We start from the raw sequence: 13,280 nt of genomic DNA on the forward strand, positions 1-13,280 counted from the left end.
GCAGCAGCTTCCTATTTGGCACTAGTGGTAAAAAAAAAAAAAAAAAACTGAAAAAAACCTGCCTGTTAATGCAGGAGATACAAGAGATGAGGACTTTAATTCATAGTTTTATTAAAGTATAATTTATATGGCCAGAGAGTCTTATCTGTATGAAACTTATCCTTTCAAATTTATTGAGGATTGCTTTATGACCTAGTATTTTGGCAATTTTTATAATTTTTTTTAATTCTTGAGCAGCTTATCCTTTAATTATTACATTAAAAAAAAATCTATGTTTATTGGACCCAGCTGGTTAATTTTCTTGCCTAAACCTTTGGTTATGTCAGTCTCTGCTGACTTTCCATCTGCTTGGCCTGCCAACAATAAATAAGTGGGTGGATTTGTTGGTTTCTCTCAGAGGTCCTATTGCTTTTTATTTTATCTATAGTTGAGGTGATTTTATTAGGTTCATATGTGGTTAGAATTGTTATGTCTTCTTCATAAATTGGATCTTTTATCACTAAGTAGTAGGTCTCTTTCCATAATGATATTTTTGGTCTTAAGGTTTCTGTATTTGATTTTACTAAAGCTATATCAGCTTGCTTTTAGCTTTCATAAGATTATTTTATCTGTTTTCATCTACTCATTTTTAACTGCTATGTGCTCTTATTCTTTCGGTATATCTCTCACAATAGCACACAGCTATTACTTTGATCAAATTTGACAATCTTTGACTTCTAACTGGCAAGTTTATTCTAGTTGCCTTTGTTGTAATTATTGAGATAGTTGGACTCATTTCAACAGTTTTTAAAAATCTGTTGTACTTTTTTGTGTTTTTTCCTCCTTTTTGGCTTTTAAATAAATGACCCCCTGCTTTTCTTCCAAACAAAGCAAAAGCTTTAGCACACTCTTAGGCCTTTGATTTTTGTTTTCAACCTTCCCCACTGTTATTGTTGGTGTTTTCTAGAATTTTACTTTCAGGTTATTACGAATAGTCTGCCCCTCTGTATCTCTTGTAAGCACCCTCTCTTTCTTTTTAAGATAACTTTATCAAGATATTTGATCCTGTGTAAATGCACATTTCTTGCAGTAGCTCTTGGATTTGTTTCTCTCCTATATGAATGTTTTTGTGGTGGTTTCTAATGGTGACTCCACTATTGACCGTGAATCCAATTAAATCTGACGTGCCAGGTAGTGTTTATAAAGTTTTAAAGCAGTTCAGTTCAGGTCAGTCACTCAGTCGTATCTGACTCTTTGCGACCCCACGGACTGCAGCACGCCAGGCCTCCCTGTCCATCACCAACTCCCAGAGTTTACTCAAACTCATGTCCATTGAGTCGGTGATGCCATCCAACCATCTCATCCTCTGTCGTCCCCTTCTCCTCCCACCTTCAGTCTTTTCCAGCACCAGGGTCTTTTCAAATGAGTTAGTTCTTCACATCAGGTGGCCCAAAGTATTGGAGTTTCAGCTTCAACATCAGTCCTTCCAATGAATGTTCAGGACTGATTTGCTTTAGGATGGACTGGTTGGATATCCTTGTAGACCAAGGGACTCTCAGAAGTTTTCTCCAACACCACCGTTTTATAGTATTAAAGTAGTAATTTTATAATATTATTTGAATGCATATACAATTTTGTGTTCAAGGTTCGTTCCTTCATTATGTTAGGAATGTCACTGTATTGTCTCCTTAATCAATCTGGCTATTGGGAGAAGCCTTACGTCAGTCTGGTTTTTGCTGTTGGTGATATGCTCTTCTTCTCTGGATCGAGTGTTGTCTTTGTTGTCTAATTTCGTTAAATTTTACCTAATATGTCTAGGATAAGCTTTTCCTCATCTATCCTGTTGGCATTCAATGAAATTTTCCTGATATAGGGAAATTTTTTTTCCATTATTCTATTCCTTCCTTCTCCCAAGTTTATTTATTTTTTTTTTTCTTGGACCTCTATTTGGATGTGACCCATCTACTTAGATCCTCCACTGTTCTTAAATTATATTTTGGTGTCTTGTTCTCTTCTTTTTGCTAGAAGAGCCCTTTAGTCTTACCCTCCAGCTCATCGATTTCTCCTGTGTGGATGTTACCATTTATCTTTTTGTGTTATTTATTTCACAGTAATGTTTTTAGCTACTGCTTTCCCTTGTTTCCTTTTACCATGAAAAATTTTGTTTCATTTTGTTAATATCCTCTGTTATTTGTTTTGTTGTATTTATATTTCTCTTACAGTCTTGGTCTGTTTGATCTTTTTTTTTTTTCTATTGATATGAGTGGAGGGTTGGGGTTTTTTGGTTTGTTTTTGTTCGGGGAGGCACTAGATGTACTTCTCAAGGGTCTCCTTAATTTAGCCAGTAAATTTCCTGCCCTGAGGATATGAGCTATTCTGTATGACACTACTTAACGGGAAAAGGTTCAAGGCCAGATCGTAGTCTTTGATAGGCCCAGAGAGCTCAAGTTGCCAGAATATCACAGTTATTCACTCATGTTTGTAATCTTCCTCACCAGGGACCAGCCTAACCCTAAACCCTAACCCAAAATAAGTCTCTGGCGTTCTAAGTAAGGTCTTGATATTGTTTCTACTCGAGTCACTGACACTGCCTATGATAGTGGCCTGACTCTTTTCTAAAGACACTGATGCTGTCCTAACTCAACTCCCTGTCACTGGTCATAACTATAGCCTTGATGCTTTTCCCAACAAAGGCCCTGACAATGCCCCTTACTATCCCCCTAATCCTGTCCCTAACTAAGCCCCTGATGCTGCCCTAACTAAACCTGCATCTTACTAGGGCCCTCAAGTTATCTCCAACAGAGGCCCAAATACTGTCCCTAACTAAGGCCCTGAGGCTGGCCCTAACTAGTGTCCTGACTATGGCTCTAACTAATGCCCTGATGCTGGCCCTAACTGAGGCCCCGAGGCCCTTCCTAACTAAGGATGCTAACATCAGACTGCAGGTTGTGTACTGTGAAATTCTAGGAGATGCTGTCCACCTAGAGCATGATGAGAACGGCAGCTCCTGGAGTGATGTAATCCTGGAGTGATGTAATATGGTGGTCCAGCAGGCCTTCTGCCCTCGGGGAGAAGCAGGTTGGAAGGAAGCAATGACCCTCAGTGGGCGCTGGAGGAGGGAAGTGGAGGAATGGATGCCTGAGGCCAGACAGTCCCCCACTGTGGTCTTCAACTCCCAGCAGGACATTAACAGCTTCCCGCCCCCACCCCCCAACACCTGACCTCTAGTGAATTCCTAAGCTGGTTCTCTGGTGCTTCTATCACCAGATTGTTCAGTAAGGGGACAAGCAGTTATCATACTGAGTCATCAGTGCATAAGGGCAGCGAGAAAGCTTATCTGCCCACCACCCACCCCCACTGGCTTTCTCTTAACTGCTTTCCTTCGCCAGTCCCCTTCAGCTCCACACTCCCTTCCCCGTACTAGCTCAAAAGGGACTGTCCGTCATCCTGTGAGTTTCTCAAAATTGTCTTTTTTTTTTTTAAGTTCCTAGATTTCTGTGTTTCTTCAGGGTTGATTTGTTGAAGGGAGCCAAGAACTGCTACTAATTTTTTCACATTGGCAGAGTCCCCAGAGTAAAGGTCTTCTCTTTGTTTCTAAAACAACAACGTTTATTTTTACACTTTCATTTTCTTATTGCAAAAGTAATACATGTTTATTTCAGATAAGCAAAAATAATATCACTGCTGCCCAACTGAAACTGCTGTCAACATTTTGGTTTGGCAACCCTCCTGTCTTTTTCTCTTCTCGCCCTAATTTTTAACCTGCCCTCTGGACTTTGTGTATTTCCCAACATCCTGACATATTTTGCTACAGAGTCATTTTTAGTTGCGTGATATTCCATCATCTAGACAAAGCATAATTTACCAGTTGTCTGTTTTTGACTGTCTGGATGCTTTCCTACTTCCCTTTGTTATGTATTGCTCGTTGATCAATACATATTTGTCGATGAATATTGTTCACATCCATGATTATGGGTTTTTTTTTTTTTTTAGTTTTTTGGTTTTATTTAGATTCCATGTTTAAGTGAGATTATGTGGTATTTGCTTCTCTGTCTGACTTATTTTCATTTAACATGATGCTCTCAGGGTCCATCCATGTTGTTACAAATGGCCAGATTTCCTTCTTTTTATGGCTGAATGATATTCCATTCTGTGTGTGTATACCACATTTTAATTATCCATTTATCCATGAATGGACAAGTCTGGGTTATTATAAATAATGCTACAGTGAACATAGGGTGCATATATCTTTTCAAGGGAAGGTTTTCACTTTCTTTGGATAAATACCCAGAAGTGAAATTGCTGATCCTAGGGTAGATCTATTTTTAAATTTTTAAAGAATCTGCGCTGTTTTCCATAGGGGCTGCAGCAATTTACATTCCTACCAGCAATGCATAGGGGTGCCCTTTTCGCCACATCCTTGCCAACACTTGTGATTTCTTGTCTTCTTGATCATAGCCGTTCTAACAAATGTGAAGTGATATCATTGTGACTTTGATTTGTATTTCCTTGATGATTATTAACGTTGAGCACCTTTTCATGTATCTGTTGGCCATCTGTAGATCTTCTTTGGGCAGAGGATCTGAATAGACATTTTTTTCCCAATTTTTAATCAGGTGGCTGTTTTGTTTTTTTGATGCTGAGGTGTATGAGTCCTTTGTATATTTTGGATGTTAACCCTTCATCATGTGTATCATTTGCAGATATCCTCTGCAGTTCAGTAGGCAGACTTAAGTCCACCATTCCCTTTGCTGTGTGCAGACATGTTCCTTTGATGTAGTCCCACTTACTTATTTCTGTTTCTGTTGCCTTTGCTTTTGATGTCTAATCCAAAAAAGTCATCACCAAGATCAGTATCAAAGTAAGCCCCTTGGACTCACTGCCTGTCTCCTCTTAGGAGTCCTATGGTTTCTCATCAAGATTTAATCCATTTTGAACTGAGTTTGATTTTTGTGTACGGCATAATAGGGTGGTCCAGTTTCATTCCTCCGCACTTGGCTATATAGTTTTCCCTGTCCTTTCCTCATTGTGTATTTCTGGCATCCTTGTTGTAAATTAGTTGACTGCACATGCATGGGTTTCTCTCTGGACTCTGTTCTGTTCCATTGACCCATGTAGCTTTGTTTATTTATTTGGCTGCTCTGGGTCTTAGTTGCAGCATGCGGAATCTTTAGTTGCAGTATGTGGAATCTAGTTCCCCGACCTGGGATTGAACCCAGGTCCCCTTCATTGGGAGTGTGGAGTCTTAGCCACTGGACCACCAAGGGAATCCCTCACGGGTCTTTTTTTTTTTTAATGCCAATATTATACCATTTTGATTGTTACAGCTTTGTAATATAGTTTGAAATCAGTTTGATGCTTCAAGCCTTGTTCTCCTTTCTCAAAATTGCTTTGACTGTTGAGATTCTTCTGTGGTACCATACATATTTTAAGATTGTTTGCTCTCTTTCTGTGAAAAATGCCATTGGAATTTTGATAGAGATTGCATTGAAGCTGGAGATTGCTTTGGGTTAGGATGGCGCATTTTAGCAACGTCGATTCTTTAACCCCGGAGCAGAGAGTATCTTTCTGTTTATTTGCGTGGTCTTCAGTCTCTTTCTTCTGTGTGTTGTAGTTTTCAGTCTCTTCTGACTATCTGCGGCTACTCAGGGTTGCCCCCACCCCCTTCAGCTGGCTCAAGTGCTGCAGCCTTGGGGTAAAGGTTGCTGCCATCCCCGTGCTGGTGGGGATGGTAGGGCGACCAGCACACCCAACGTATCCGTATGCAGTTCTCTAGAAGGCAGCCTCCCTGCCACGCGCAGGGCCCCCGCTTCTGCTCCTTGTCTAGGTGCCTGCTAAGCTTCGTGCAGGCTAGCTTCCCTCCCACTTTGTACAGAACCTCCTCCTCTGTGCTCTTTGGGCTCTGGTCTCCTTAATCTGTCTGGTCCCACCTGCACTCTAGCAAAGGGAGCACTTGGTGTTTGATCTTTCGGTTGCTTTTTTAGATCATTGTTTTTATCCTTGTTTCTTGTTAAGCTAAACCTGGTCAGTATAGTCCACACAGAGCCCGTTTTCTATCTATCTTACAGAGTTTCTCCTTTCAGCCCTTCTCCCGGCCTCACCAAGAACAAGCAGGCTGATACCCCTCCCTGTTGTCTCTCCAGCCCAGCTCCGCCAGCTGGAAGGCCTGAGGACCATTGGCATCACCACCAACGGCATCAACCTAGCCCGGCTGCTGCCTCAGCTCCAGAAAGCTGGTCTCAGCGCCATCAACATCAGCCTGGACACGCTGGTACCAGCCAAGTTTGAGTTCATCGTCCGCAGGAAAGGTGATCAGATGGGGTTCACGGTGGAGGGTGACCCTCCCAGGCCCCTGTAGCAGGGGAGCCGTGGCGATTGCGAGGGGCCTGGTCGCTCCCTCTCTGTGTCTGGGCTCTCGCGAAGCCTAGACGTTTATTCCTCCCTCCTTACTCTTGCTACATGTCCCTTTTCTCTGTGGCCACCCCCTTAAGGACATTTTGGGGTCAGATGCTAATGAACCGTGGTGACCAGCCTTCCCTCTGCCCTGCCCAGCACGGAGAGGGTTCCCAGAACACAGGACGTTCCATTTTAAAACCAAGACAGTCCCTGGGACGCTGGGACAAGTTGTTTACCCTGTAGTGAGGTCTGAGGAAGTGTGGGGCAGCCTGGGGGTGGAAGCCATCATCCTAGATGCCAGGGACAGGGCCAGTGCTGCCAGGTGGGGGGTCCCCCAGCACCCAGGGGTGCTCGCTGGGCCCCTCCTGATGTAGCAAGCCTCTTCCTTCACCCCCTGCAACCAGCACATCCACGGCCGCCTCCTGCCAGGCTCCATCAGGGAGGGGCCGAGCTCTGGGTCTCACTGGACTGGCACCCTCTGTTCATGAGCCCTGGGTTGGGTGGGAGGTTCTGTAGAGGGTCGGACGCCCTTTGATTTGGGAAGGGCGGTACACTACCGAGACTGCTGTGGAGGATCAGAGAGATGGGGGGAGATCCGGCTCTCCTTCCCCTTCTCTGGAAACAGCCTGGAGCTCAGCCTCACCTCCTCCTCCCCCCGCCATCCCCCCAGCGTGTGACTTCCTGTTTATACCCAGAAGTGTGCTGAGGAAGCCTGGGGCAGTCTTTGCTTCCTGTGAAGAGCTGCTCTGGGTGCAGTGGAAGGACAGACACAGGACGCTGCTCTGCCTTATAGACTACGAAGGGCTGAGAGTGTGACAGAGGACCACCTTTGCTGGCTGTGTGGTGTCAGTTCAGGCCTTCAGAGGGGACGAGAGAACTCTCTGGGGCTGTCTCTCCTAGCAGGGGCATACTGGGAGGACTTCAAGGAGGAGGCATTCCTGCTGGGCCTTGAGGGATGGGGCGTTCAAATCAAGGGAGCTTACTCTGACGTGGAGGTCAGTTGAATCTGCAGGGGCTCTGAGGCGGGGTGAGGTGGAAGGTGTAATTGGGAGCTTTATTTGCACCCACCTACCCACTATCGCCCACCCGCAAACACTCCCCATACTCCCTGCCTCCTTGACTCCTTTCTTGGAACGAAGATTGGAGACAGTAGATCCTAATGTCAGATCTGCCCTCCCACTTGCACCTCTGTGTCCCCTGCCTCCTTTTGGAGGGAAGAGCGCTTTACAGAAGAGACAACTTTCCAACAGCATATTGTGTAAATGCTGCCCAGTCTTTGCTTTGCCGTCTCTTACTGCTGTCTTGGGGGAGGGCATGGGAACTCACCCTAGTATTCTTGCCCAGAGAATCCCATGGGCAGGGCAGCCTGGTGAGCCGCAAAAGAGCCAGACATGACTGAGCGACTGAGCATTGCCGTCTTACTCCAGAAATGCTACGGGGAAGCCATGGAGGCCAGCTGCGGGCCGGGGAGGGTCTGTAGGCACCTAGATGCTTGCATGCATGAGTGAGCTGGGGCAGGAGGAGAAGGCAGCCTGGGCCCACATTCACTGCATTAACCACAGAGAGGGGTGAGACTCACATGCACGGGGCGTGCGCACCAGCCCGGCCCAGCGTCTGGGCCTACTTAGGTGCTTGAGGAGAACGTGGAGAGTGGGTGAATGGATGCACTGGGGAGGAGGAAGCGCTGTGAGGGAGTTGGGGAACCTGCATTCTGAAGGATGGGGGCCCCCCATCCCGCCCCCAGCCCGGTGGGCACTGCCTGTCTCTCTGGACCTCGGTTTCTTCCTCTTGACCATCAGTGGGTTCACCTAGATCAGGGTCCCCACACTGCAGCCCACCAGCCAAGTCCAGCCCCTGTGCCTGGCTTTTTACAGCCTGCGAGTCAGGAATGGATTTTGCTGATAGCATTTGCCATGAATTTAATGATAAGGGACATTCACCATGAATCCCAATTAAGCGAAATATTGTCCCTGCAAAAAGAACTTCACTCTTCCATTCTATTTGCAGAGTTGTGTTATAAGTTATACTCAATTATTATCATATTCTGAATGTAGTTAATGAAGCCTTTATGATACATGTCTACATCATACCCTCAATTTTGCCTCTTGGCCTACAGAGCCTAAAATATTTACCCTCTGGTCCCTGGACTCTGTGGTCTCTGAGGCTCCTGATGGCTCTGGCACTTCACTGTGGGTGTGAGGTCGGGGGAAGAGGGAGGCGGTGCCTGGACCCTTGCTTCTCTCCCTGCCCACAGGCTTCCACAAGGTCATGGAGGGCATCCACAAGGCCATCGAGCTGGGCTACAGCCCCGTGAAGGTGAGGACTTCCTGCCTCCTCCAAGACAGCCTCCATCCCTGGCCGGAGCAGCTGCAGGGCAGCCCCCACTACCTTTGGCCCACTCCCTCCAGCCTTGCCCCTGCTCCCCACAAGAGAGGGGAGAAAACCAGTGACCCCATGGGATCTTCCACCCCATGGAGAACTGGGGGAGAGCCGCAAGGAATGGGACCCTGGGTGGAGAGCCTAGGGAGATGCCAGAACCAGCCCTCCGCCCCGGAAAAAGAACACCACAGGGCTAACCCTCACGGTTCCCTCGTCCCACGACAAGGTGAACTGTGTGGTGATGCGAGGCCTGAACGAGGACGAACTCCTGGATTTTGTGGCCTTGACCGAGGGCCTCCCCCTGGATGTGCGCTTCATCGAGTACATGCCCTTTGACGGTCAGTGCCACAGGGCAGGATGGGTGGGGGAAGACGAGGCCAGGCCTGTCCGCAGAGCCTGACCAGGGCCTCGCTGAGAGCACAGTGGGGGGCTGCCGAGGACCCTGGGAGGGGCTGAGTGGGCAGACAAGGTCTGGCCGCCCCTGTGGACGCTGCTGACCTCAGACCCTGCTGAGCGTGTAGGAATTTCTCCACGGATGGTGGGGAGGGGTCTGGCAGGCTCCAGGCCTGTGGTGGGGATCGGAGGCTTCTCATGGAGAGCGTCGGTGTGGTTCCATCCCCCATTTCAGGCTGAGCCTCATGCCCTCCTGACCCAGAGGCAGAGAACTGGTTCCTGGGCTGCGGGAGGGTGAACCTGAAGCCCCGGCACCCCATAGCATGCAACTCAGTGGCTCCCACCCCCAACATAGGCAACAAGTGGAACTTTAAGAAGATGGTCAGCTATAAGGAGATGCTGGACACCCTCCGGCAGCAGTGGCCGGAGCTGGAGAAGCTGCCCGAGGAGGAATCCAGCACAGCCAAGGTTGGGGGCAGACGGAGGGGCTGGGCCTGGGAGGAGGTCATGACACCACCCTAGGACCCTCAGACGGGAGAGCTGGCAGGGGCCGCGCTGGGGGTGGAGTCAGTGATACAGGACAGTGCTCTTTAAGCGGGAAGCGATTCAGGGCCATCATAGCGGACTCCCTGCTTCACTGACAGAGAGGAAGCCCTGACGTGGGTTAAGGAACTTGTCGTGGGGCACATTGGAGTAAGTGGTGGAGGGGACCTTGTCTGGCCCTTCCACGTGGCTATCTCTGGCCATGCTGCCCCCAGGTCCCTGAAACTTTAGGAGCCTTCGTCTTGGGCAGGCCAGGGGCAGGCAGAGAGCTCAGGGTTTCTGCTGTTTGAGGGCCTTGCAGACTGCTTTCTGCAGGGCTCCCACAGAGAGGGAATGGCGTCAGGTCTGATGTCACGGAGGGAGAGCTGGCCCACCCGCATCTCCTCCTCTGCGCCCACCCACAGGCCTTTAAAATCCCCGGTTTCCGAGGCCAGGTCAGCTTCATCACGTCTATGTCTGAGCATTTCTGTGGGACCTGCAACCGGCTGCGAATCACAGCTGATGGGAACCTCAAGGTGAGTGTCTGTTCCCCCGCGGGACCCCCACCCCTCTGCGCTCTGTATGTTTCTTCCCAGCCGCGCCCCCTGATTGGAGGCGAGGCTCGCAGGGTACACGGGAGTGATGGTGAAATAGTGACAGGTTTAGGGGGATCATGGGAGCAGCAGATGGGGGTGAACTTGTGGCTCCCATGGAACTGTCTCCCTGGTTCCATCATTGCTTGGGTCCCCTGCTTGATCGGGAGCCCCTCTCTAGGACTCAGTGCCATGGAAGGTAGGGGGCCAGGCAGGGATCAGGGTGCCTTTTGCCCCCAGCCCCTACCCTGGTTGCCCTTCCCACCAGGCCAGGAGCTCGTCCCTGAAACCAATATCCATTCCTCACATCTAATCAGCACGTGCTGGGCTGTGCGTGTGTTCAGTGCTGGGCATAGCGGGTGGAAGGGAGGCGCAGACAGGTCCATTTCCTATGGGCACAAAGGCTCCTTCTGAGACCAAGGAGCTAAGGGTGGTAGCATGTGATTCTTTGTCAGATGAGCACGGGACAGGCCTCCCTCCAGGTGTGGGGGAGGAGGCATATCTGAGGCTCACACTAATTAGGCCAGGGCAGGTTTCGGTCAGCTCTGGGGAGACCACGTGGAGGGCCTGAGCGCCCCTTCAAAGGTGCAGAGAGTCCTGTTGACGGCAGGGTGCTGTGCAGAGGTTTTTTACAAGGTGGAGGTCGTATTTTAGGAAGAATCACTCCCAGCTTGAATTTGGAAATAGACAGTTAGATGCCATTTAGTGATGTTCCAAACATAAGAGTTTAGGTGAAAGTGGGAAGGAAGAGAGAAAGAACTTGGAGACGCAGGTGGGGGTGGAGAGAGCTGTGCCCGGGTGTCTGGTGGCCTCTGGGACCTGCCTGGAGGCGGAGGTGCTGGTGGGTGGGCTTAGACCATCAAGTTGGGCATCAGAACGGAGCTGTGCAGCAGACGGTCATAAAGCCAGGGGCTGGATTCCCTGGCGGTCCAGTGGTTAGGATGCCACACTTTTACTGCAGGGTTGAAGGTTCAGTCCTGGTTGGGAAACTGGATTGCGGGTGGAAGAGAAGTGCAGACAAATCCATCAACTCCAACATGCTGTGTGGCGTGGCTCAGCCAAAAAGAAAACCAAAGGCTTATCCGGGCTGGAGGCGTAGGACTGACTGGGCTGTAGATGAGAGATGACGGCTGTGTCAGCCAGCCTCCTGCCCGCGCCCTGGCCCCAGGAAGTGGAGCCAGGATTCTGAGCAGAAAGTTGGGAACAGGCTGTTTATAGTGCAGGGTTCAGGGGGCTTGTTAAGGGGTGTCGATGCACTGGATGAGCTGCAGCAAACTGCTGTCCCTCCCCTGGGAGGAAGGGGCCCCGGAGGAGATGGCGTCCCTGGGGCCCTGGGAGAGCCGGAGCCTGGCGGAGTGGCCGCCCGGCCGGGGCTGTGGGTGGAAGCTCCACTGCCGAAGTGCCCGGCCTCTCCCTCCTCTCTTCTGACCTCCCAACAGCCAACCCCCTGGGCAGAAGGCAGCTGGAGGGGCACCCCCGGCTGCAGAGAAGGGCAGAGAGTGGAGCTTCGGGGCTGCTGGGGAGCGAGGAAGGGCACCAGCCCGCACGAGGAGGTGGCTGTGCCTTCCGCTTAGCTCTCGTTCACATCCTCTCCGACCATCTCAGTTTGTCAAAGATGCTTCGGTGCCTGTGTCCAGAGCGCCATGTACAGAGCTGGCGCTTAGTAGGGGCTTTATAGGGCTTCATGGGAGGCAGTAGCTATCTCGCTTTGTGGGACCACCCCGTCCCCTCTGAGCCCAGAAGCAGCAGAGCGTTGAATCAAGTTTGACCCCAGGATGCCGTCTCCACCAGCCCTCTGCTGATCATCCGCCAGTCAGGGACCACAGACAGAGTCGGGGCAGGCGGGCAGTGTCCAGGAGCAAAGGGACGGGGAGAGGACGGAGGGGAAGCGGTTTGTGAGTGCCAGTCTCCCAGGAGACCGTTTGGACACAGCTCCCACTCTCTGGGATCTGTTCTTCTGGCAGCCAAGAGGCCATTCCATGGAATGTCTCAGGAGAAGGTATGAATGTAGATTTTGATGCACTGTCTCTGTTGGCAATTAATTTTTTAAAGCACACTCTACGCGCTGTAAGGAGCATGACTGGAAGTCAGACACAGGCCTTGTCTGGTTTTGTCTTCCTGCCCTTACAGCCCCTCTTGACTACTCCATCTAGCACCTTCGGCCTCTCATTGCAGGAAATCTTGCTTTGAGTCTGACCAGCCAAGGGAGGCCCTCCTGCTCAGCCCAGGGCAGGGTACTCTTAAGAGTGGGGGCCAGGGCTCAGGATCCAGAGGATGTGTTGGCCTCACCCACCATGTGACCCTCTCCAGGTCTGCCTCTTCGGGAACTCAGAGGTGTCTCTACGGGATCACCTGCGGGCAGGGGCCTCCGAGGAGGAGCTGCTGAGGGTCATCGGGGCTGCGGTGGGCAGGAAGAAGCGGCAGCACGCAGGTAGGGTGCAGAGAGGCCGGGCTGGGTGGCGAGTGGGCTGTCAGCAGCAGGAGGGAGGTCCGTAGTTTGGGGACAGGAGGATGAGGGGCAGCCTGGCGGGAGCCTGGGGACCCCGTGTGGTCTGTGCTCCCCATCACTGTTCTTGGACCTCTTGACTTGGGGGCACAGTGATGCTTCTTGGCACAGCAGAGCCCGTGCAAGACAAGGGAGCCCAGAGGCTCTGGGGCCGTTTTCATTGGGTGGGGGGAAAAGAGGGCGTCATTGCCTCTCGGTCATCCCACACATTGTCTTCCACCGAGGCGGGGTCCTGGCACCCACACGTGCTCTGGGCTCTGTCGTGGGCGGCCTCGCAGTGTCCCGCGGGGGTTTGCTGGGGTGCATGTAGGTGAGCGCGTGGCCCCGCGGCTGGCACACCCCTGTGTCCCTCGTGCGCCTAGTGAACTCTCTCCCTGCCCTCTTTCTCCCCCGTCCCCACTCCCCTCTCCCCACCCTTCGCTCACCCCAGGCATGTTCAATATCTCCCAGATGAAGAACCGGCCCATGATCCTCATCGGTGGGTGACCCATCAGTACGTAATCACGCGCTCT

The 13,280-nt window shown here is 50.6% G+C and overlaps 1 protein-coding gene across 1 annotated transcript in view; it reads left to right on the top strand.

Moving 5' to 3' along the window:
• MOCS1 (molybdenum cofactor synthesis 1) overlaps positions 1-13,280 on the top strand; it is a gene marked incomplete at its 5' end in the record, with an annotated part of 35,185 nt that overhangs the window by 18,288 nt on the left and 3,617 nt on the right. Inside the window, 7 exons of the mRNA XM_010863257.1 lie at positions 6,123-6,287; positions 8,630-8,691; positions 8,981-9,092; positions 9,503-9,615; positions 10,095-10,205; positions 12,573-12,693; positions 13,199-13,246. Of these exons, the coding sequence (XP_010861559.1) occupies positions 6,123-6,287; positions 8,630-8,691; positions 8,981-9,092; positions 9,503-9,615; positions 10,095-10,205; positions 12,573-12,693; positions 13,199-13,246 (732 nt within the window). The remainder of the gene's footprint in view (positions 1-6,122; positions 6,288-8,629; positions 8,692-8,980; positions 9,093-9,502; positions 9,616-10,094; positions 10,206-12,572; positions 12,694-13,198; positions 13,247-13,280) is intronic.

The sequence above is a fragment of the Bison bison genome, unplaced genomic scaffold, assembly GCF_000754665.1.
Source record: "Bison bison bison isolate TAMUID 2011002044 unplaced genomic scaffold, Bison_UMD1.0 scf7180017864487, whole genome shotgun sequence".
Taxonomy (NCBI): Eukaryota; Metazoa; Chordata; class Mammalia; order Artiodactyla; family Bovidae; genus Bison; species Bison bison.